This window comes from Rasamsonia emersonii, assembly GCF_000968595.1.
Source record: "Rasamsonia emersonii CBS 393.64 chromosome Unknown ctg1118621760625, whole genome shotgun sequence".
Taxonomy (NCBI): Eukaryota; Fungi; Ascomycota; class Eurotiomycetes; order Eurotiales; family Trichocomaceae; genus Rasamsonia; species Rasamsonia emersonii.
In genome coordinates, this window is record NW_013562855.1 from 1 (window position 1) to 23,083 (window position 23,083).

Genomic DNA, 23,083 nt, shown 5'->3' on the forward strand with positions numbered 1-23,083 from the left:
GGGGGGGGGAGCTAAAACGACCTAAACTTTAGTGCCCGCAGTGGCCCCGAGTCCGACCTCGGCAATTGGGCGGATCGTATATTTACTGACCAATCGTACTGAGCGAGGAGTTCTGGGCCCACTAGGGGGAGCTGGCTTATCTTTTTTGTACGAAGTATGGAATTGACCCGGATAAATATGGGCAGCCGGAAGCGAAAGAAGTACGACATGGACAAGAACAACATTAAAGATAAGAAAATCCTTTTATCTATAGTGCTGTTCACCTGTACTGTAGTGCAATTAATTCAATTGTTATATGAGAAATCCTGAGGCCCCTGATGGAGTCGCCGCACTTGGTGTCGTGCAAATAGCATCCTTGGAGAGCCACCCGAGGATGCGGAAGTGACCAACACCGCCATGTAGAGGGATAGGAGAGTGACTAGGAAAAGCTTTCAGGATCAGGTATATATTGAAGGGTTGCTTTTAAAAAGGGAGACTTATTATAACCATATTTAATTATCTTTCAAAATGGCTTTTTTTTAAAAAAAAATTCGAAAGAAAGGTAGGTCGTATGCAGTCAGTTCTTGGATTTTTATGTCTATATGTTAATAATTTCTGAACAGGAACGAATTAACTTGTACACACGGGAACTTTGTTCCTTTCCCCCCTAATATATCTATGCATTCAAGCATTCAAAAGCTCTTTAAAGGATAGAAAGACTGAGAGAATTTCACAGAACCTGCCTAGAGACTATTAGCGGCTGCAATACTACCTCCCCTAGCAAGAATTGCTCTCCTTCCTTAGGTAATTATTGTGCACTTGACGCAAATCAGGGTGCACCTTGACATGCGTCTCCTAAAATTAGGCACTTATGCACTAGCCTCATCAGAGCCAGCTATCAGTCAAATCTAAATTCGAAATAGGAAATCGTAAGATTCAATTAAAATCCACCTGATTTTTTTTTTAAATCAAAGACGAACTTCTCAGAGGCCTGTACTGAATAAATATATGCAGTGGAAAAAAAATCTCTATCAAATGAATTTGGGGCTTGGAAGCACATGATTTTCGTTTCTTGGTCTTTACTAACGGCCTTTTTTAACCTAGACTCAAATTACGCAGGAACTATATTCTGGTTTGTTAGCATTATTTTTTTTGGATTAACCACTGAGGTATTTGCATTGTATTGTATATTATACTCCAGCAAAGCAGCATGTGGGACAAGCCATAGATTTACGAGAATATCGTCAATACTCTAGAAAAACCATGATGATTGTAAGGAAGACACATTGACCTAGCTATTAGCTTGGGATAGTATCCGGTCTGCAATTGCTCCAGGTTGCGCAGTCATGTTCTATGGGGGTTGGGTCTATGACGAAGATTTTATTGGAACCTACACTGGTTCTGCCGGGGAGTGTGTAAATTTTACCAATGGGAGTACAGGCGCTAAGCATTTTTGCAAAGACTAAATTATACGTCGCACATCAACATGTGGTGCAGGGGGAATTCCTGATTTCCACCTAGCTTGGTAAGTTGTTAGGTATCTTCCATCCGGTGGGAATGCAATTTCAAGTACTGGCTTGATCTCATCCAGCAAGGCAGCAAAAGTCGCATTTACTATATTCACGGCTCGACACCATGCAGTCATTATCAGGTTTTCTGCTACGAAGATACCCCCGCGGGATCTTAATGGGAGGTGAAAGAGGAGAATATATAGGGGAATAAATCTTCTATGTAGATTATATACATTGAAAACAGTTCGAAAATGATTCAAGGAGAAAAGATAAATATCTCTTAGTAATACACTATATATCAAGACCTAAGAAGCAATTGGTTAGGAGAATATAATAAAATAATGTGGGGTTAGGAGGCTAAAATACGGACACAAGTTCTTGGCAACTAAGCTGAGAACAAGTAGCAAGGTCAATGTCATTGTCTTACATACTACTATTATCTAATAGAGAGAGGTATCTAGGTACGTGATGCTCCGTAGAAAAGTAGGTGCCTATAAAGGTGATTTGCACAGGGGTCAGGAGGTAATGAGCCACCTGGGAAGGTACCTAGCTCGCTACCTACTCGGTACAGCCTTGTGATCCTGTGTGACATACTTGGGAAAATCCAAAACGAGACAGGGACAAGTTCTTCGAGAGAAGAATGCGAGGAATAATACTCCGTACTCCGTGCTCGGGACTCGGTACATCATGATCAACTCCGCTTACTAACTACTGTAAGACATAATAATAAAGCTGGTATTAAGGTCAGGTGGGGACCCACTGCCTCTCGACCTGCATTCAGTCGTGGCAGTTTAGGCCGGCTGATCAAGGTCAAGAACTTAATTTCGGAGAGATCCACAGCCCGCTGGCCGGTACCTGCATAACCCATCCAGTCGTGATGATTACTAGCTTTGCGCTACACAGGGTAACCGATTAGCCTACCGGACAAAAAAGAAAGGAGAGGAAGAAGATGGAAAAAGCAAGCCCAACCAACCGGCAGACAGACAAGGAAAATGCGGAGGTAGCACTGACCGAGAAAATAAGGTTTTACTTGCTTTTTAATTTCTTAGGCTTCTGGCATTCGATAGATCTTTTTTTCTTTGTTCTATTTGCGGGATTTGGCGCTGCCCCTGGTGCTGCTACATGCCATGACCACAACAAACCAATCCTCCAAAGCCCCTTTGTCCACGGAGTACTCCGTATTTGCACACTAAAATTCCATCGTAAATTCAGTCACGAGCACGACGACCGCTTTCTATGGAGTTCTACAGAGTAGGTGAGAGCTAAGTCTAGGACTGGCTTGGTTTAAGCTCCGTCATTCTCCGCCTGATGTGCATGACTAGCGTCGAGGACGGTCTTACAAAGAGAGTCGCTCAAGTGTGAGGGGAAGGGAGCAGCCACCCGCCCGCGATACCCGGGGTAGGAATGAAAGCTGCGTCGATCAGCCAAGCTTCTTGGATTATTCAGTCGTATCGCTGCTACTACTGGACAGGTACGGAGTAGAATCCATCCGAAATGCCATGAGCAACTGTCAAGCTCGGGCTCTTGGGCGGGGAGGGGCTCCCTTGCATCCGTCTTGCATCATTTTTGGCATGGAGTGCCGGCCCAGACGCGTGACAAAGCGCCGCAGGACAGTCGAGAAGGAATCGAGGCCCATTTTCTTGCAGAACGCGCTTAAGGTGAATGCAGGTCCCTGTAGCACAGTAGCACAGCGTAGTATTATTCCTCTTGCTCGCCCCTCGGTTACATGTCTTGCCCAGGAGGACATGGTTCGAGCTGGAGAAGACGAACTCAAGGTTAGATGATTCGGATCCAATGGATCTGGCTGGCACTGGGCAAGCTCTGGGGGTCTGGGATCCTCTGCCAGGGTCTGTCTGGGTGGGCGATCATCCTGGCCGGACGTGTTTCACGATGGGAGGCAGGTCCCGTGGTTCCTCTTGCGTCCTCGATCCCGAATGTCACGCAACAACCCGCAGGGCAATGTGAGAATAAATAAGAACACGCCGGCTGCCAGCGCTGGTTCTCCCAGTTTCCATGCCTCGAGTGTTCCTGACGCTCATCTCTCGTTGCGCTTGCTGAAGGCCCCCTAACCCGCGCAGCGCCAGGGACCGCGGTGCCTGTCGTCCAACGCTCCTGCCGCAAATCACCGTTCTTGCCCGCGGCGCCCGGGACCCGCCCGCGCCGCCCCAAAGAGGAAAGGCCAACCCCTTGGACGAACCTTAGCTCGTGATCGTGAAGCTGAAGCTGAATCCCCTATTCTGATTGACGAACCAGCGAAATCCTCAGGCCCCCTCCCCATTTACCAACCCCCCTCTTCCCCCCCCGGATTGTTGCATGCATCTTCTTCTCCTGCCCACGCCCCCTCCTCGTCCCTGGCCAGTGCTCCGTCCTGCCTTCTCTGGCCTTCTGCCGCGCTGTCAGGTCCCGTCTCCCCGTCTCGTCTCCTGTCCTATCCTGTCCACTTGACGGCCTCCGTCTTATCTCTCGTGCTCTGCTGCTGTGCAAATTCAGTTCGGCCAACACATCCCTCCCTCCTGCGACGCTTCTCTCCCTCGTCTTCGCCTGGATGCGATCTGCCTCTGCTGCCCAGCCCGCATACATTCCTGCGACATTGGGCGATTGACCAATCGCTCCGCCGTCCCACTTGTCCACGTTGATTTTTTTTTTTGCTGGTTTCTTTGCGTCGTTCGAAGCACAGTCGGTTGAAGGTTCGTCCTTGTCCAGCCTCCATTCACGGCCTACCGTGACGGGTCGCCTGGTCCAGCAACCCTCCCGGGTCGTCGTTGTCTAGATACGGTGTGAATTGGGGGCCTTTTTTTGGTCCAAGAAAAGAAGGAAAAAGGGAAGATTACGATTCATCGGCTACATTGTGTGTCTTGGCAGGGAAATTCGAAGACTTCTCCGTGTCGACTCTACGGTGTTGACGGGGGTTATCCCAGACCGCTGGTTTGTCATCACCAGACGAAACGCGTGTACGGTGCTGGAAATCTTTCCGGGACAGTCCCAACCCTCTTTCGGCGGTCCCGTCGAGGACATAAGAAAAACCGAGCGGCGTGACTCGAACCTGCCCACATCGAGATTCCCTGACTGCAGATAGTGTACCTCAATGTCGGTCGCTACGATGCTCCAGCCGGCGTCGAGGGCCTCCAGGGCCTCGACTTCCTCCTCCTCTTCCTATCAACCCGTGTCACGGCAGAACACGATGTCTTCTCACGACACTCGGTCCGTCCGCCAATCGAAGCGCATCTCTGTCACTGCGTTGTATCTGTCCATGTCCGCGAAGGACAAGGATCTTGAAATTTCCGACGATTTAGCCAAAGGTGCGTCTGGACTGGCTGTCGTCTCTCTCGCATGAGAATATCGGAATTGACGTCTTAGCTCTTTAGCCCAAAAGTACCTTCGTGAGCTCAAGGCCAAAATCTCGTCGCAGTCGAAGAAGAATTTCGTCCTCGAAAAAGATGTCCGCTATCTGGACTCGCGAATAGCCTTGTTGATCCAGAATCGGATGGCATTGGAAGAAGTGGGTGGCTCCTACGTTTTTCTTTTTCCTTCTCTATGCATCCTCAGGGACTAATAATGGCTTGCAGCAAAACGAAATGGCCAGCCGTCTTGAAGATAACACGGATCCCCAAGAGGGCTACTTTCCGAATGACGAAAAGACCCAGAAATATGGCAACCTTCTCTTCCTCCTCCAATCGGAGCCCAAACACATCGCCCATCTCTGCCGGCTCGTCTCCATGTCCGAAATCGACTCGCTCTTGCAGACGGTGATGTTCACGATTTACGGGAACCAGTACGAGAGTCGCGAGGAGCATCTCCTGCTGACCATGTTTCAATCCGTCCTGACGTACCAATTTGATAACACGCCCGAATATTCGTCTCTTCTCCGCCAGAATACTCCCGTTTCTCGGATGATGACCACCTATACTCGTCGGGGTCCCGGCCAGAGCTTTTTGAAGCAAGTCCTGGTGGACCAGATCAACAGCGTTATAGAAGATCTCAAGGATGTTGACCTGGAGATCAATCCCTTGAAGGTATATGAGAACATGGTCAAGCAAATCGAAGAAGAGACCGGATCGCTACCCGAGCACTTGCCCAAATCCGTCACCGCCGAGGTGGCTGCGGAAAACGAAGAGGTGCAGAAGATCATCGAACCCCGGTTGAAGATGCTGACGGACCTCGCCAACAAATTCCTGACGACCATCATCAATGGCCTCGAGGAGACTCCGTACGGCATTCGGTGGATCTGTAAGCAGATCCGCAGTCTGTCCCGCCGCAAGTATCCCGATGCGCAGGACCAGACCATCTGTACGCTGATCGGAGGGTTTTTCTTCCTGCGGTTCATCAACCCGGCCATCGTCACTCCCCGTTCATACATGCTCATCGAATCGACGCCCACGGAGAAGCCGCGCCGAACGCTGACGCTGATTGCCAAGATGCTCCAGAACCTGGCTAATAAGCCGTCTTATTCCAAGGAGCCTTACATGGCCAAACTGCAACCCTTCATCCACGAGAACAAGGACCGAGTAAACAAGTTCCTGCTCGATCTGTGTGAGGTGCAGGATTTCTACGAGAGTTTGGAGATGGATAACTATGTCGCTCTCACCAAGCGAGATCTGGAGCTGCAGATCACGCTGAACGAAATCTACGCCACCCACGCCCTGCTGGAGAAACACAGTGAAGCCTTGGCCGCTTCGGACCAGCACTCTCACCTGCATACCCTCTTGAAGGAGTTGGGACCGGCTCCGCCTCAAGTGCCTCGCTCGGAGAACCGGACGATCAACCTGCCGTTGTTTAGCAAGTGGGAAACGTCGGTCGACGATCTGACGGCGGCCTTGGATATCACGCAGGAAGAGGTCTACTTCATGGAGGCCAAGTCGACCTTTGTCCTATCCTGTGTGCCTTGCCTCCCAACTCGTCCGTTCTCCGCCGACCCCTGCGCCTGGACCGGATTGCGGAAGCGGCTGCGACCCTCAAGAATGATGCCGTCATGGTCCGAAAGGGAATCCGCACCATGGAGCTCCTCAGTCAGCTCCAGGAGATGGGGGTCATTGATCGTTCGGACGATTTCAGCTTGCTCCGGGATGAGATCGAGCAGGAGCTGGTGCATCTCGGTTCTCTGAAGGAAAAGGTGCTCGAAGAGACCAAGAAGCTGGAGGAAGTGTTCCGCACCATCCGCGATCATAACGCGTATTTGGTTGGCCAGCTAGAGACCTACAAGTCGTATCTACACAACGTTCGTAGTCAATCCGAGGGCAAGCAGCGAAAGCAGCAGAAGAACCAAGAACTCGGACCGTACAAGTTTACTCATCAACAACTCGAGAAGGAGGGCGTGATCCGCAAAAGCAATGTCCCAGAAAATCGACGGGCCAACATCTACTTTATGTTCAAGAGTCCCACGCCAGGCACTTTTGTCATCAGTCTGCACTACAAAGGTCAGTTCGATCGATTCTTCCCCCCCCCCTTTGAGCTGGGGGTGTGCTAACATTTCAATCAATCACAGGGCGTGCAAGAGGCCTGCTTGAACTGGATCTGAAGCTCGACGATCTGTTGGAGATGCAGAAAGACAACCAGGAAGACCTGGATCTCGAATATGTGCAGTTCAATGTGTCCAAGGTTCTGGCTCTGTTGAACAAGCGCTTTGCACGGAAGAAGGGATGGTGAACGGGAGAACGGACGGCCCGAATCAGCGGTCTAGGCCGCCGTGGCGCTCACGTCCCTATGAAAATGATCATGAATACGACGGCTTTTTTTTTGATTTTGCAGCCTCACGATACCCCCTTTCATGCCCGACCTGTTTTCCTGGTCTGCATCCCCTCACGATCTGGACGAAAGGGGTTTCTTTTGCGCCATACCCCCTGTTCTCATTTGCTCTATGTCATTGATTTTGGATGCCATTTACTGTAAGTACGTTATTGCTTGACGTCTCGTGGAGTGCATCACCCCCTTGTCGAGACGCGGTGGTCTGTTTATAACCGCCGAGGGTCCCCACTCCGCTGGATCGGAATGGGCACCTTGGCCATTGTTTTCATTGTTTTGGTGTTATTCCTCTCTCCCATGACGGATGGATACTGGCGGGAGCTTTTGATTGTCTAGGTTTTTGTCTTTGATTTTTTTTTGTTTTTCGTTTTCTTTTGATCCTGTTTTCTGGCTTGTTCGGCATGGGCCCGATACACGGGCCCCGAGTCATGTAATAATAGTTCTGGTACATTTTGTGGGTTGAGAATAATACCCGTGGCGTTTTTGTCGTTGCTTGCCATGATCTCCATGCTCCATGCGTTCGGTAGCTCCTTAGTGCTGGTGGATATCCAGGATAGTGCAGCGTAGCGACCAGTTCGGCCATCGCCAGACCGCCAATCTGCGTCCCTGTGATGTTCCTCGTAGAATGCCACGTTGCGATTGGAGCAGCTGGGAGCTGTCTGGAGGCCATCAGCCATGTGAAATCTCGATGCGGCTTGGTGTGCGAGCGTCAGCTACGTCACATCGCCGGGATCTGGTAACGGTGTCAAAAGCGCACGGGGGATCAATGAACGGGTGCGGGAAGTCGCAAAGCCGCAGGACGCCCGCCCGCCAAATTAATATTGCATCCTGACCTCGTCGCTCTCACTGTTCTGCCTGCAGCCCTGACAGCTTGCCCCAATTAAGACCCCGCGGGCATTGATTCGTGTCCGTGGTGAGTAAACTTTCGCCTCCTTCTCCCTCGTCCCGCTAGGCCCAACAGGCGTGATTTTCCCTCCCTAGACTGACGCCGTCGTGCAGCCCACAAGTCCCTTAGAGGAGCCAGCGCTATCAAGCTGTCCCACTTCCCCCCAGTTGACCATAAGCAGAAGTGCACATCCTCGCGAGATCAGACCGCACTTTTTCCTCCTTATTACGACGCTCTCCCTTGCCCTTCCTTTCTCGAGACACGTATCCTCTCGCTCTCGGTTGCCTTGTGGTCGACGGCTGTCTCAGGCCCGCCCACTCCTCTCTTGGTTGAACTACTGGCACCGAGTTCATCGACCCCGACGAGCATCAATTGTGTTATTTTGTCTGCCCTTCGAGTGATCGTTGGCACTGAGCAATCATGGCTGAGACCGCACCCAAGGCCGCCAACCTCGACCCCAAGTACGACGACTATGACTACCCGACGACGGCTCCGGAGGTGAAGTCGGGGCATCCTGGCCACACGACCCCCGAGCAGGATGCAAAGGTCGTTCAACTCCGCTCCATGCTCGAGCAGTTGGGATACACCGAGCGCTTGGACACTTTGACCTTGCTGCGGTTTCTGAGGGCCCGGAAGTTCAATGTCGAAGCGGCCAAGGTTATGTACGTGGTGTCATGTCTGCCTGGCATTGACGTCGAGCCCTTCCTTTCTATCTACTTTCATGGACCTCTCGATTTCAAGACAGACACTGACAAGGTGGCGAGCGTAGGTTCGTCGAATGCGAGAAGTGGAGAAAGGAGTTTGGCACGGACGACCTCGTCCGGAATTTCGAGTACACCGAGAAGCCTCAAGTGTTTGAATACTACCCGCAATATTACCACAAGACGGATAAGGTAGGTTCTTTGGAGTCGATCATCTCTCTCCCATGGCCTTCGCGACACATGCTAATTCATTCTTGACTGCAATTAGGATGGGAGACCCGTCTACATTGAGAAGCTGGGAAAGATCGACCTCAATGCCATGTACAAGATCACGACCGCCGAACGGATGCTCCAAAACCTCGTGTGTGAGTACGAGAAACTGGCGGACCCCCGGTTGCCGGCGTGCTCGCGTAAGGCGGGCAAGTTGCTCGAGACATGCTGCACCATCATGGACCTGAAAGGCGTGGGAATCACCAACGTCCCATCCGTATATGGCTACGTTCGTCAGGCCTCTGCTATCTCGCAGAATTACTACCCGGAGCGTCTGGGCAAGCTGTACCTGATCAATGCTCCGTGGGGGTTCAGTAGCGTCTTCAGCGTCGTCAAAAGCTTCCTCGACCCGGTCACGGTCGACAAGATCAAGGTTCTGGGGAGTAACTACCAGAAGGAGCTTCTGGAGCAGGTTCCGGCCGAGAATCTCCCCAAGGAATTCGGCGGCACCTGCGAGTGCGAGGGCGGCTGCCAGCTCAGCGATATGGGTCCTTGGAAGGAGAAGGAATGGGCCCGGCCACCCAAGTGGGCTCAAAACGACAGTGCTGCCATCAAGAACGAGGAGGTAGGCATTGAGAAGCCAGCGGAGGGTCAGGCACCTGCGGCCGGCAGCGAAACTGCCGAAGCCGGAGCTGGTGTTGAGGCTGAGGCCGGAGCCAAGGCAACTGCATAGACTTTTTTTTTCTCTTTAATTTCCTATCCAGCAATAAACCAGCTTATCATTTTTTTTGGTCTCTCTCTGTGTATGTGTGCGTGTGCGTCGTGCCTGTACGCCTTGTCGCACGCCTACCTTGCTTTATCTTCAACAACCTTACCCCCCAAATAACACTGACTGACTGACAACCTAACTCTTTTGGTTACACTTTTTCCTCTTTCCTCTTTCTCTCTCTCTATTTTACCTCTTGCTTGCTCTCCCCAGGAGAAGATACGTACTGTAGATATATATGGTCATTACACATAAACAAAAACACACATAAACATTATCATAGAGCCAGGGGGAAAAAACGAAGAAAAAAAATGGGAAAAATGAAATGGAAAGGGGTAAAGACAGAGGTAGAGGGTTAGCTAATATAAATAAAGAAATAAATGGGATGATCAATGGAATGGAATAGAATAGATAAAGATAGAGAGAGAGAGAAAGGGTAGTAGTAGCAAGTAGGATGAGTAGGGGGGGGAAGGGAAGTATTCTAGATTATTGGCTGCATGTAGTATTACTTATTTGTTTATTATGAGTCTTTCTTCTTCCGGTTTGATATCTACATACAGAGACTGACTGACTGACTGAATTGACGTATCGAATCGTGTTCTTTTTTTTTTCGCTTCGTTTCGAAGCTGCTGCTGCTGATGATGCACTGCAATCCGTTGGCAATGTCTTTTCTTCTTCCTTTTTCCGTGTCTGGAACCATTGTTCGATCGTCGAGATAGGATCCGTTTGGAGCCTCCTCCTCCTCCTTCCTTCCTCCGCTTTAGGAGAAACAGTGCCCTCAAGGGCTCGAACTTCCCCGGGAAGGTTGTTTCTGTATGATGTCGGGGATTTCCTCCCTCCTTTATCGGAATGCTGATGCTGTCCGTGACGTATGTCTGTACACCCGCTCCTGTGAGATGTCAGGAGTTTCTTGCCTGCTGCAATGCAACGGCCGATACTAGCCCCTGGGTTATCGAATCTGGATCACTCTCAATGGCTTGCAGAACTCTGAAGGGGTCAGAATTCAGCCATGCTTGATTACTATCGTGGCCACGAGAGGTCCCCGAAATAGCACCCTATGATTCGCTTCCCACCGGACCCAGCTGGTCAATCTATCGATCAACCGCTTCCAACAGGCTTCTTCGAAATGAATCTGTAGGAAGTAGTTGAAGGTCTCTAAGAAGACCTCGCGGCTCGCGGGTAAATGAGAAGCCGGGAAAAAAAAAGAGAGAGGGAAAAGCTCACATCTTTTCCACCACCTCGGCTGCTCTCCCCGCCCTCTCGGCCTTACCCACTGTCGTCGCCAGAGCTCTGCTTCCCTCTTCCGAGTCAGCTTGCTCGTCGCCTGCCACGACCTCACCCTGAAGACGAAGAAGCGTTCGCAGCGAGTCTGAATAGATCTCTGCCATTTCGCCATTGTGCCACCGCTCAGCTTCGTTATCCGAATTAAAGGGAATCTGGAGTTTCCATTCCGGTTTCATGGCTGACGACGACGCCATTGCGGCTCCCGCCCCTTCTGTTCCGTCTTTCGTCTTTGTTGTGGCATCGTCTGTCATTTCAACATCCTGATCACCCCGATCCTGTACTCCCTGTTCAGCTTGCCGATCTAAGCGCTCTGCTTCAGCATCGTCCTCCTCCAGCGCCTTGGTCAATGCATCCGCATAATTCTTGGCAGCTCTTTTGGGCGCATCCCGCCTCAATTGCGCGACAGTCGTAGTAAGCGACTCCAGTTGAGCATACAGGGAAGTGACGCGGGCCGCCAGTTCGGTGTCGTAGGGCTCGTATTCGACGGTCTCGGGAGCAGAGAACGGTGAGGGGAAGGGAAACGGATTTTTAGCGTTATTCGCGGAATTTGCTCCTAATTGCGATGGATTGAAATCAAGACCATTGATGCTGATAGAGGCGGATGCATAGGTAAATGTTTGATTGATAAACTGTGTGAAAACGAGTCAGTTTTTCTTTGTCTTTTTCTCAGTTTCGCCCTTTTTTCCCGCCTGGTAAGGGTGCCATCAAGCCGTATGATTGATCATAGCAATGCATACCTCGTCCACAAGTTCTTTGACACGCTCTCTCATGGGATCGGGCTCATTGTTCGCGGGGGGAGGCAGATGCAGATCTAATTTCTGTCGCGAGAGGGCGACGGCATTGGCGTAGAGATATGTGAGGTCTGCAGGCGACTGCAATTCGATCTTGCGGTAGTGAGGGGCCTGCATCTTGCTTTTTCTTGCGATATCCCCGATGCGTTTTCCTCAACCGTGTCTCGTGGATTGTACTGCAGACGCGTGGGATAGAGAGCGGGTCACGGCGGCGTGCTTGTTTACCCGAGTACCCGCTTTCCCCGTGATCGCGGCTATCCCCCTTCCGGCCTAATGCTGCTGGGCGGCCCCTGTCCAGATTGGGCGATGGCCTGGCGCTAAGAGCGGCAACGATGTCATAGCTGCAGGCTGCTTTCGTACCTACTAGGTAGTAATCGATATCGCGATGCTTTCTGCCCACTTGTCCAGTTTCCAGATTTCTTAAGGCTTACGAAATTCTACGTTGAATTGTCTCTGGAGCCTCGGGCTGTTTTCTTGCGCCATCGATCTATGCATACATCTCTTTTGCTGTCCTTAGCATCCAGCAGTGTTTCCACACAGGCCAGTGGATAGATGCCATGCCTGCACATCAGTTAACGGCCAAATATAATCTAAATAAGTATTAGCAACCGATCATGATCCGGCTGCTCTTCGGTGATGTGTTCTGATTTTCAAGGCGATTGGAGCCCTGTCGTGCCCTCTCAGACAAGCCTGCTGTGGATGGTATCTAGACTTTCTGGGGCGTTGTGCGCACGAGGGAACCTCCATACGAATCTGGGACGACAGCTGGGACGATGACTTCAGAAGACAGTAGGGGTATCAACCTCGTCGACAACACCGAACCTTCTCAACAGCCGGATCAGGACGCCACTCGAACTGCGTCGGTCTCGGCGTCTTCGTCACTCACGAAACGGCTTACCAAGGATTCAATCAGAAGCAAGCTAACTAGGAGGAAGTATAGCAAATGGCAGCCAGACAGGCTCGGAATCTCTCAAGAAAATGCCCCTGCTCTGGGTGCATCTCATTCCTCCTCCGCATCTCCAAGCCATCATAAGTCCCAGGAAAGGTCTGATGAACCGCTCGATCGGCAAGCCACAAACAATGAGACCTTGAATATCGTTCCGGCACAGACCGAAGACGAGGAAGATGTCGGCGACTCAGTTGTGTCCGAGCTGGATGTCCTCTACGAGAACCAGCGGGGCTGGTTCTTCTTTGGTATCCCATTCTATTCAAACCGTTCTCTCCTACAATTCGACCCCCCTGCCTGGGTTAACCGTGACTTCAAAGACAGCCCAGTTGACGTCACGAACGCTCAGGTTCCGGACCCAAGCTGGGAATGGGAGTGGCGGTCGTGGTATGTTGATATGTCTGGCGACGTTGACGAGGAGGGCTGGCAGTACTCGTTCTCCTTTGCCTCCAAGTTCGGCTGGCATGGGACGCATCCGTGGTTTCACTCGTATGTACGCAGAAGGCGATGGGTTCGACTTAGGACCAAGAAGCACCACACCGGAAGACGAGCCGGGACTGAACAGACAGGACTGGAACTAGCGCACAGAATGAACGAGGATTACTTCACCATTCATTCCCAGAAACTTCTCAGTGGAGAATCCAGTATTGCTGTTCCAGCTGGTCAACCGTCATCCTACACGGGCCGCATGAGTGCCGCATCGCCTGAGGAAGCGTTCGTGGAGGACATTGAAGACATACCGACGCTAATGCAGGCCTTGAAACTGGCCATCGTGGACCGCGAGAGAATAGAAGCGTTGAAGAAATTCATCGCTCAGGGAGGGGAAGAGCTTCACTACCTTGAAGAAAACGTTCGGCTGAGTGGCCTTTGTTCTTTACCTGGTTGGTGCTATTACTGACATTACTCTTTTTTCAGATACCCGAGATCCTATCATTGTTTATCTTCCAAACATCTCGTTGGCAGTTCCTCAAGTGTCTGCAAGATGCAGTGGACGAAGCCTCCCGGCAGGAAAGCGAGACTTCTCGGGAAAACTCAAAGGAAGTGGAGGAAAAGAAAAGAAGGCGTGACAACCTGACCAGGGTGGCAAAGGCTGTCCGCCGTCAGATCTCGGGCTACGAGGTTTTCGATGTGACGAAAGAAGGACAGCTTGGTTCGAATCACGCGGCACCAAAGCAGAAACCGGTCCATAACCGATTTGGCGAGATCAAAGGCATCCCCAAAGCAGCCGGAGTTGGGCAGGATGGTCATATTTACTAGCTTTGAGTTCTACAATTGCGGGTCTTTTTATTTTTGGTTCAAGATGGGAGAAAGGGGGTAATTTGCAGGACTAGCATGATATTGGGGGGTGTTTCTTCATCTTATCGATTGCTGTGTTATACTTGGATTGGAGTCTTCCGGGAAGAGAGCTTGTAGCCTGGAATTGTGGACGGTGAGAAATGGGTAAATAAATAACAATAATAAGCTTGTTTCCTCATTGATATGTAGTAGTTATATCCTTTTATCTGTTTCTTTTGATATAACCATGTTTTGGGGTATCTTTCTCTTACCCCTTTTAAGACTTTCGGAGGACGGAAAATATTGGCCGCAGACGGTCCGGCGGCCGATATCGTCTCGAGGTGCAACTTCCCGCTCCGCAAATAATTTTCGAGACGCTGCTATTGACGTTGCAGGCAGGATACACAGCTCTACATGATTCTAGCATCAACGAAACCGCATTGGACTGCCTGCCTCTGACAGCTTTAAGCGGACCGCTGTCCATGACTTTTTACACGGTCTTCGCATCCCTATGTTTTCGCGCGGCAGTCCGTGTCTGAGAAGAAGCAAAATTTCCTCCTTCTTGGACCGTGTTGCGGTTACCCCGACGGACGAGCCTTTGCACTTTCTCTACCCTCGCTGGTTCGCCTCAGTTTTACAGCAGAAGCCATATTCTGCCTCTCGAGCTACGAAAGGCGTCCATGACCCCGAGAAGCGTCATTACTCGCACGCCTTGCGGCCTCGTCGACTGTCTGTTCACGCTACCTCACAGCGATGGCTCTCGTCATCCAGATATATGAGCAGCGCTGGTTCTGCTCAGGCACAGCTTGACCTGAAACCTTCCAGTTCAATGTCGCTGCGGAATGTTGACCCGACGAACGTGACCGGGGACTATGGCCAACAAGAAACGCACGATGTGCGGGATGGGGGTCACGGTCTTTTGCGGGGGAACACGCCGGTATCAGACGTCGACAAGGACAGCAAGTTGACTACTAGCCCTCCGCGTTCGGAAGCCGTTTTATTGCCCAGTGCCGACTCGTCTCCCAATTCGATTCCGATCCGAAGGCTTAGAGCTAGTAGGAGAAAGCCGTCGAGTTCCGTGTTGTTGAGACGGGGATTGGTTCCTAACCTCAGTTTCCAGGAGAAAGCGCTGCGCTTAGTGAGGCATCTATCTGGAAGGGACTTGATGAAGTTCAGATATCGCAAGCATGTACTTCGATGGCGTCGCGCCACCGGAAAACAGCTGCCTTCCGCCCACTGGACCGATATAATGGTCCTTTTGGAGAGCATGGCCCAAGAAACTCATGTGTGGCCCAAGTCAACGAAGCATAAAGTTCTGCATGTACCAGAGGAGACAGTTTCACTCTTGTCTGGGTCCACAGACCTGCAGGAAAACATTTGGTACATGTCGATCCGTAATGGCTGTCGGATTCATGTGTTGGACGCTGCCGAGAGCGAAGGTCCGCATCGAAAGGTTGTCTTGTCCGGATCTGACCTGGCGATCGAACTGGTGGAGAAGGAAATATGTCGAGTGCAAGAACGTCAGGCTCGCGGTGAATTCGACTTAAAAAAGCCCATCGCGCCCATCATTCCATCTGTTACCGCACTGCAGCAGAAGGGCTTGCCTGTTCCAACAATCCGCGGGGTGTGGAGCGGGACAGATGCACAACCCGTCTCCATCTCTTTTCATAATCTCCCCAGTCCAAAGACTTTGAGTGTCAGAAAATTCGCTGAATATGTGAGAGCTTTGGTCAATTCTCGTCCGCCTCGCGACCAGCAACCCAAATACGAACATAGGTACAAAGTCCGAGACACCATCGAAAGACTTTTTTCGAGGGAAGCCAATCAGAAATTCGTCTCGACTAACGCGTTGAACACGGCCCTTGACTATCTCTGTAGAAATGAGTTCCTCCGGTCTGCGCGCGTCATCCTCTCCAGAAATGAAGCCGTGGCGTCTGCAGAGACTTACAACATCCTCCTCCAGTCCGCTGCCAAGAGACAGGACCAGTACTTCTTTCGCTACATCCTGGCTTCCATGTCTCGGTTCCATGTTCGACCTAACGCGCAGACCTGGCTTGCTTATATTCAATGCCTCATCTCACCGACCCCCAAAGCACATGCGATGCAACGTATGATGGATCTCGGGTATCTGGAGGATCGAAGGGCTCTTGAGGATGTAATCCAAGCCAATGTCAGCCATATGTTGTCTGAACATCTTGATAGTGGCCAAGACGTCCATAGTTTTATCCGGTTCCTCGAAGAAGAATATTCCCGCGGGATTTTGTCGACAGTGCTGCTTAACCTGATGCTGGATACGGTCGTAACGAGGAAAGACCTTAATGCTATGAAGCAGCTTGTCGATTGCTTCAAACAGCGACAGATCTCTATCAACAACGCCACTCTCAACCACGTGATTCGATACTTTCGTGATATTGACAAGGCCATGTCGTTCCTGTTCCAACACGTCAAGCTCCCACGATACCCTTTCGACGAGAGCAATTTCGAGACGCTGTTTTTGCGTGCATTTAATTACGGAGGCTATAATACCTGCCGTGTCCTCTGGAGGTATGCATGCATGGAAGGGGCAACTAGCGGGAAGATGAGGCAGATGGTCAGGGCTTCCCTCATGGGACATGTGTCAGGAAGCAGGGAAAGCTCTCGACTTGACGTATGGCGGCAGAGCGTTGGGAAAGTCGTCGTTGGTCTGGAGTACCACCAGGCTGACATCAAGCCCTCCCCCGTTTTGCAGAACATGGTTCCTCCTCGGTATGCGGACAATCCTGTTCTGTATCTGCTTGGGTCGCAACCGCTTGGAGAGAGGCGAAAAGCCATAGCCAGAGCGCTGGTTAATCACGACGTCGAAGTCGGAAAACAACTCGAGCCTGTGGAGCCGTTGGAGTTGATGTTGGACGCAGCATTGGTACTGGACCGTGAGTGGAGAAGGAATGAGGCCCGGCCCTCGTCCACTATAGATGTCCTCAAAAATGCCATACATATCCCAGTGCAGAAGAGGGAAGGGCGCAAACGTCCTTCCGGCTACAGTCTAATTCCGACTTAGTGACTTGAATTCCGTTTCAATGTCTTCAAGATGCTTGCCTGCATCTCCTTGTCTTTTTTTTTTCTTTCTCCGTCAGGATGGTCCCTCTTCCCTTTGCATGGTGGTTACGCTATCTCGAGATACCAAATTTTCGTGTGTATGTGTGTACATTGGGATTATCATTGTTGGACAGGCACGATGTATGTGCTTTTTTTTTGGTCATTTCCCCTCTTATTTTAGGTTTTACTGGGTCTGCATATGAAGCTATATGAAGCTTCTCTGTACCATATCTAACTGATGTGCATTGCGAGAGATGGAAATCCATAGACGATGGATGAATGGAGCAGGCGCAATGGTCATTCAGACAAGTGTATATGTATGTATATATACCATACCATATCTATAGATTGGATTTATACGTCGATTACTCCTATCAATTGGATTTTTTTTTCGAGAGCAAATGTAGTAGCACTGGAACTATCTCTATAATGAGACATTGTGATGATGAGCTCCTGTCTCATTCAACTGTGGAGGCATTTCGTTCCATCACTATTCAAATTCTTTATCAAAAGAGACACTTTCCCGCCTGTTAAGAAGACACCATTTTGTATAACTCGTAAATATCTTTTCATCCACGCCATCTATCGTCTCATGTTGCGAAAGCCGAAGCCATAACTAACCCATGACACATAGCTAGCCGAGCAGAAATGCTATTGAGAAGATTTATTGCCGCTACTGCGGCTGCTTGCCATTCTCCTGCTGCAGGACCGGCTGTGTAGCAGTCGCGGTATCCGCATTATAGCCAGACGCAGATGTAGCCCCAGTGTCGGGAGGAGGGTGAGAATCGAACGAGGTAGGCATCGAGCCTACTCCTTCTTTCAGATATAGGACGAGACGGTAGGCGGAGTTGCCATTCAGGTAGTATCGGTGGAGGCGCTTGCTGCGGAGGAAGCCCAGACGTTCGTACAGCTTCATGGCGGCGGTATTGGTGACCTCTGTCTCAAGAGCGATCTGTTATTTGGGGAGGACAGCTCCGGTTAGTATAAATTTCCTGTAGAGAATGAACTTAAGGGCGAGACAAACCTCATCAGCATTCCTGTCAATCATCGCATCGATCGCCATCCGGACCAGCCTCGTGGCGATGCCTCTACCTCGATACTCCTCGCGCACCGCCAGCATCGCGATGTAGCCTCTCAGTGGCCCGCCCCGGTGAGGCTCGAGCTTGGACACGACGACCCCAACCAGGTTGTCGTGCTGGTCCATGGCCATGAAGCACAGATCGCCCCATTGGTACAGGAAGTAGCGGTAGACGTAGATGCTGTACGGCTCGGACAGGTCCTTGGAGATCAGCTGTCGCATCGCCGCGACGTACTCGTTCTCGCGGGCGCTGTCGTACCGCACGTAGCGGAGCTGCTCCTTCTGTGCAGTAGGGGGCTTTGCGGCTTCATCGTGGCTCATCCCGGTCACCGTGGCGCTGTCATCGGAGAGGAGAGAAGTGGAGTTTTTGACTTGGCTGAGAAGAGAAGCAGTTCCGATTGATTGTCTGACGTTGTTAGGCAGAGGCTTCCATGAACATTCGAATAATAGTCGGCGAAATCCGAATTCACGGGATGCCGAGTGTCTGTACGCGTGTGCACGTGCGTCTGCAGTTGTCTGATCGACAAAAGCGACAAAAACGTCGCATGCGTACGTGCAGTTGCCAGTGAGCAGTTACCCAAGTTAGCCTTGAGATTATTCCCAACGGCAGGCAACTCGGAAAAGCACCCGGAAAAGTCAGGCCATTGGCGGGGCGGACCGATTGCTGTTTGTGGTCGAGGGGAACCAACCTTGCTGAATGCGGCCCGATCGAGTTTTTCCCCAGAGCTTCCACCGACCTGCAAGAGCAGACTGGTCAACCTCCCTTGTTTTCTTTTTTTTTGTTCGACTTTCGTGCGACGACAATGTCTTTTTTCTCTTGAATTCGAAATTTAATATTCTTGAATTGGACAATGCCCGTCGTCTCGTGGTCGGGGTTTGCAGAATACTACATGACGTTTTTTTCATGTGATTGATTGATGGATTAGGCAATCGGGCCGGAGCTTCTTTCAAGATTGTCGACGACGACCCCGTTGCAGCACTGCTTTGCACACGAATTGACGGCCTTCACTTTTTTTCTTTCTTTCCCCTCTTTTTTCTTCAGTCGATACCTTCCACAGAAATAACCGTACGAGAAGGAAGAAGAGAAATTAATCGCATTTCATTTCTCCCTCCTTTGGGCCATGTCCACGCTCCGCCATCGTCCGGGCAAGGCGCCCCGGGGCGACGACAGCGACAACTCACCCCGCGTCTCCTCGCCTGATGTCGACACCAATGTGAAAGACACGGCTCCAGCGACTCCAGACGAAAAACCGAGTCTGAGCCCTTTCGTGCGATTGAAACGATGTCTGGCAAAGCCACGGGGTAAAAGGCGCAACAGCTTCATCTTCCTGCTGGGCGGATTGTTCGGCATCTTTGTCGCACTGTTCTTTGCCAACCAGAATGAGGTTATCAGCCTGGATGCGCTGATGGATCTCAATCTCGATGCGTTGATCGACGTCATCCCTCAGGGCATCCTGCGTGATGCAAAGGAATTTACAGTATGGAACAAGATAAAGTTTTTCTCGTCTTGAATTGAAGCTTCTTTGGCATTTACTGACTTATCTGAATTCGTGGCAGCAACATGAACGCGACGCCGTCAGCTACGACGCCTTCTCCGTCGGCCTACATCTACAATCGCAAGGAATACGTGCGAAGCATCCGGTGGTAATGATCCCCGGGGTCATCTCGACAGGGCTGGAGAGCTGGGGAACAGACGTCGAGTCGCGCCAATACTTCCGCAAGAGGCTATGGGGGAGCTGGAGCATGATGCGGGCGCTAGTGATGGACAAGGCTGGATGGAAGAATCACATCATGCTCGACAAGGAAACGGGGTTAGATCCGCCGAATATCAAGCTCCGTGCCGCGCAGGGATTCGACGCCACAGACTTCTTCATCACGGGCTACTGGATCTGGAATAAGATCCTCGAGAACATGGCCTCGATCGGATACGATCCTACGAACGCATTTTCGGCGGCATACGACTGGAGATTGTCATACCTCAACCTCGAGTATCGCGACCAGTATTTCAGTCGGCTGAAGTCCTACATTGAGATGATGGTCCGCGTGGAGAACGAGAAGGTCACGCTGGTGTCGCACAGTATGGGCTCCCAGGTGGTCCTGTTCTTCTTTAAATGGGTTGAGAGTGAGAAGCATGGGAATGGGGGCAAGGACTGGGTGAACCGGCATATCGACTCGTGGGTCAACATCAGCGGATGCATGCTGGGCGCCGTCAAGGGTCTGACCGCGGTGCTGTCTGGCGAAATGAGAGACACCGCACAGCTGAACGCTTTTGCCGTCTACGGCCTGGAGCGGTTTCTCTCCAAGGAGGAGCGGGCGGAAATCTTCCGGGCGATGCCAGGAATCTCCAGCATGCTCCCCAAGGGAGGAGATGCCGTGTGGGGGAACGAGACATGGGCGCCGGACGACCAGCCAGGTCAGCACTTCAGTTATGGCAGCTTTCTCAATTTCCGAGAGACCAATTCATCGTGGACCAGGAAGAACCTCACGATGCAGGAAAGTTTGGCGTATCTCTTCAATCAGTCAGAAGACTGGTACCGCAACCAGGTCTTCAACAACTATTCGCAGGGGATCGCCCACACGAGGGCGGAGGTCGAAGCCAACGAGAACGACCCGCGCAAGTGGGTGAACCCGCTCGAAGTACGCCTGCCTCTGGCGCCTGACATGAAGATCTACTGCTTCTACGGGGTGGGCAAGCCCACCGAGCGCAGCTACTTCTACCAGGAGGAACGGGATCCGCTCGCGAAGCTGAACGTGTCGATCGACACGACAGTGACGACGGGCGACGGCAGTGTGGACCGCGGCGTGGTCATGGGCGAAGGCGACGGCACCGTCAACCTGCTCAGCATGGGATACATGTGCTCGAAGGGGTGGCGGATCAAGCGGTACAACCCGGCAGGAGTGAAGATCAAGGTGTTTGAGATGCCGCACGAGCCCGATCGATTCTCGCCGCGGGGTGGTCCGAATACAGGCATGTACACGCATACACATGTACACACGTCTTGCGTTCCTTGCCCATCGTATTCGTATACTTCTCACTGACATACTTTCTGCACAGGTGACCATGTCGACATCCTCGGCCGAGCCTCTCTCAACGATCTGGTCCTCCGCGTCGCCGGCGGGAAAGGCGACTTAATTGAAGACAACTACGTCTCGAGGATCAGAGAATACTCTGAACGGGTTAAGATATACGATGATGAATGAATAAATTATAATCTGTTGGTTGTATTTCTTTTTTTTTATTGAGGTAATTTCTTTTTTTTTTCTGAGAATACATATACCCCCGGCACAATAATGTATGGATGCAATGTATGTATGTATGTATACCTATTATTATGGATATGTATAAAAAATGAAATTAATGGCCTGTAATAAACCTAAGTATCAGGGTAAATACAAGGATGGTTACAAACAACAGAACCGAGTACATAGGCCAACTGACAGAACCTGTTGTTCCAAGGTCCCTTCATCTTTTCATCAAATTAGTAGTCGGGAGATCTCCACCTCTGTACTGTATGAAGCGAGCAAAAAATTGGACAGGGGCTTATTATTAGTATTAAAATCAGCCTGTTCCTTTGCGTTTATTTCTTTAGTTGTCAACTAGGATTTCATCATCTCTACTTCTATCATCGTCTGTCTACATTTACAAAAGTCATAGGAGGGAGACATGCACATGTATGAGAGAGGCATTACTGTATTTATTTATTTATTTATTTATCGCATTATTTACTCAAGAATAGTACTAATCATTAACAATAATACTGGTGCCACGAGGCAGCAAGCAAGCAAAAACACACACAACCACACATGCATCTGTGTCTCCTCCCGGGAAACGGAACTTAGAGCAGTTCTGGTGTCATCGACACATCCATCCCATGGAAGAGGATTCAGCGGAGGTGAGAGGTAACGGTAACAGTGACGGTAATGTCTGGTCGTCGTATCAGGAAGAGAATATATGTGAGATGTGTCGAGAAACGTTCCTGCTGGAAAAGAGACGACAGGTATGTCTGCGTGTGTGTGTGTGCCGTGGCCCGAAATTCCAAAAGAAAACAAAAAAGTGAGAGGAAGCAGGGAAGCGATGCCTCCGTCACGCATGCATCCCATGTCGACCTCCCACGCGATTTGATTTGCCTCAAAGCCAATTCCCTCCTTCAAGTCGATCTGCGGACCCCACTTTGCTCGAACATACCAGCTGTTCGGGAAAGTAGCCGAGACAGCCCGATGGTATATAAACAAACCGAAGGTCTGGTCAGAGGGTTGAACCACGAGTCTATATGCCCATGCTCGTCGTAAAACGTCGAAACGGATCCCAAAATTGCTGCCGGGCTAACTCATCGGCAGTCTCTATTGCACAGCGAGTGTCATGAAAATGAAAAAGGCACCGCGAAAAAAAAACAACTTTTTATATCCCGTTTCCCGTTCTCCAGGCTCCAGACATAAGCGATTGACATGAGTCGTGAAAATGCCAAAAAAGATCCTCGGTCAAGCCAGCGAAAAAGAAAGCCGAAAGAAAGAAGCGAAGACAAAAAAAAAAGGCTCGACCGGTATAAAAGTTGTATAACGAAAGACAGCGTAAGAAGCGAAATCGGTCCACCGGCTGAGGGTGGCTCAAAAGGCGTAGTGTACAAGCGAAAGTCTCCAACAGCAGCGTACGGAAGTAACCGGACAGGTGGTCATGAAAGGTTGAAGAGAGATGCAAGGCGAAGAAGGACGTCGGAATTTCCGCAAGCCGCCGGAATTAACATTATTGACGGAGTGTCGACCGAGATTCGTGACCCAGATGATCCGAAGCAGTCGGTGATTGCCCATCAGTTCGATGATGCCATGCATGTACAACGAATAAAA

At 50.8% G+C, this 23,083-nt stretch overlaps 9 protein-coding genes across 9 annotated transcripts; 6 read left to right on the forward strand and 3 right to left on the reverse strand.

Annotated features, from left to right (window-relative positions):
• Positions 1-1,325: 1,325 nt before the first annotated feature.
• T310_7973 (uncharacterized protein) lies at positions 1,326-4,126 on the forward strand (the record flags this gene model as incomplete). The annotated part of the gene is made up of 9 exons (XM_013469231.1): positions 1,326-1,390; positions 1,501-1,504; positions 1,735-1,809; positions 1,938-2,032; positions 2,209-2,341; positions 2,394-2,490; positions 2,558-2,741; positions 2,962-3,265; positions 3,569-4,126. 9 exons carry the CDS (start codon positions 1,326-1,328, stop codon positions 4,124-4,126), a joined length of 1,515 nt encoding a protein of 504 aa, XP_013324685.1.
• A 449-nt stretch (positions 4,127-4,575) lies between these two features.
• On the forward strand, positions 4,576-7,133 carry T310_7974 (GTPase activating protein Sar1; the record flags this gene model as incomplete). Its single annotated transcript, XM_013469232.1, has 5 exons — positions 4,576-4,789; positions 4,856-4,989; positions 5,057-6,223; positions 6,268-6,904; positions 6,973-7,133. 5 exons carry the CDS (start codon positions 4,576-4,578, stop codon positions 7,131-7,133), a joined length of 2,313 nt encoding a protein of 770 aa, XP_013324686.1.
• A 1,402-nt stretch (positions 7,134-8,535) lies between these two features.
• T310_7975 (Phosphatidylinositol transporter) lies at positions 8,536-9,759 on the forward strand (the record flags this gene model as incomplete). The annotated part of the gene is made up of 3 exons (XM_013469233.1): positions 8,536-8,777; positions 8,885-9,008; positions 9,085-9,759. The coding sequence occupies 3 exons, from the start codon at positions 8,536-8,538 to the stop codon at positions 9,757-9,759; spliced, it is 1,041 nt and encodes a 346-aa protein (XP_013324687.1).
• A 1,253-nt stretch (positions 9,760-11,012) lies between these two features.
• Positions 11,013-11,984, reverse strand: T310_7976 (uncharacterized protein; the record flags this gene model as incomplete). Its single annotated transcript, XM_013469234.1, has 2 exons — positions 11,013-11,705; positions 11,814-11,984. The coding sequence occupies 2 exons, from the start codon at positions 11,982-11,984 to the stop codon at positions 11,013-11,015; spliced, it is 864 nt and encodes a 287-aa protein (XP_013324688.1).
• Positions 11,985-12,640: 656 nt separating this feature from the next.
• T310_7977 (uncharacterized protein) lies at positions 12,641-14,070 on the forward strand (the record flags this gene model as incomplete). Its single annotated transcript, XM_013469235.1, has 2 exons — positions 12,641-13,663; positions 13,729-14,070. 2 exons carry the CDS (start codon positions 12,641-12,643, stop codon positions 14,068-14,070), a joined length of 1,365 nt encoding a protein of 454 aa, XP_013324689.1.
• A 265-nt stretch (positions 14,071-14,335) lies between these two features.
• On the forward strand, positions 14,336-17,125 carry T310_7978 (uncharacterized protein; the record flags this gene model as incomplete). Its single annotated transcript, XM_013469236.1, has 2 exons — positions 14,336-14,404; positions 14,513-17,125. The coding sequence occupies 2 exons, from the start codon at positions 14,336-14,338 to the stop codon at positions 17,123-17,125; spliced, it is 2,682 nt and encodes an 893-aa protein (XP_013324690.1).
• A 711-nt stretch (positions 17,126-17,836) lies between these two features.
• T310_7979 (uncharacterized protein) lies at positions 17,837-18,562 on the reverse strand (the record flags this gene model as incomplete). Its single annotated transcript, XM_013469237.1, has 2 exons — positions 17,837-18,115; positions 18,188-18,562. 2 exons carry the CDS (start codon positions 18,560-18,562, stop codon positions 17,837-17,839), a joined length of 654 nt encoding a protein of 217 aa, XP_013324691.1.
• Positions 18,563-19,362: 800 nt separating this feature from the next.
• On the forward strand, positions 19,363-21,442 carry T310_7980 (Phospholipid:diacylglycerol acyltransferase; the record flags this gene model as incomplete). Its single annotated transcript, XM_013469238.1, has 3 exons — positions 19,363-19,719; positions 19,799-21,197; positions 21,297-21,442. The coding sequence occupies 3 exons, from the start codon at positions 19,363-19,365 to the stop codon at positions 21,440-21,442; spliced, it is 1,902 nt and encodes a 633-aa protein (XP_013324692.1).
• Positions 21,443-21,838: 396 nt separating this feature from the next.
• Positions 21,839-22,342, reverse strand: T310_7981 (uncharacterized protein; the record flags this gene model as incomplete). The annotated part of the gene is made up of 2 exons (XM_013469239.1): positions 21,839-21,930; positions 22,036-22,342. The coding sequence occupies 2 exons, from the start codon at positions 22,340-22,342 to the stop codon at positions 21,839-21,841; spliced, it is 399 nt and encodes a 132-aa protein (XP_013324693.1).
• Between the last annotated feature and the right edge of the window lie 741 nt (positions 22,343-23,083).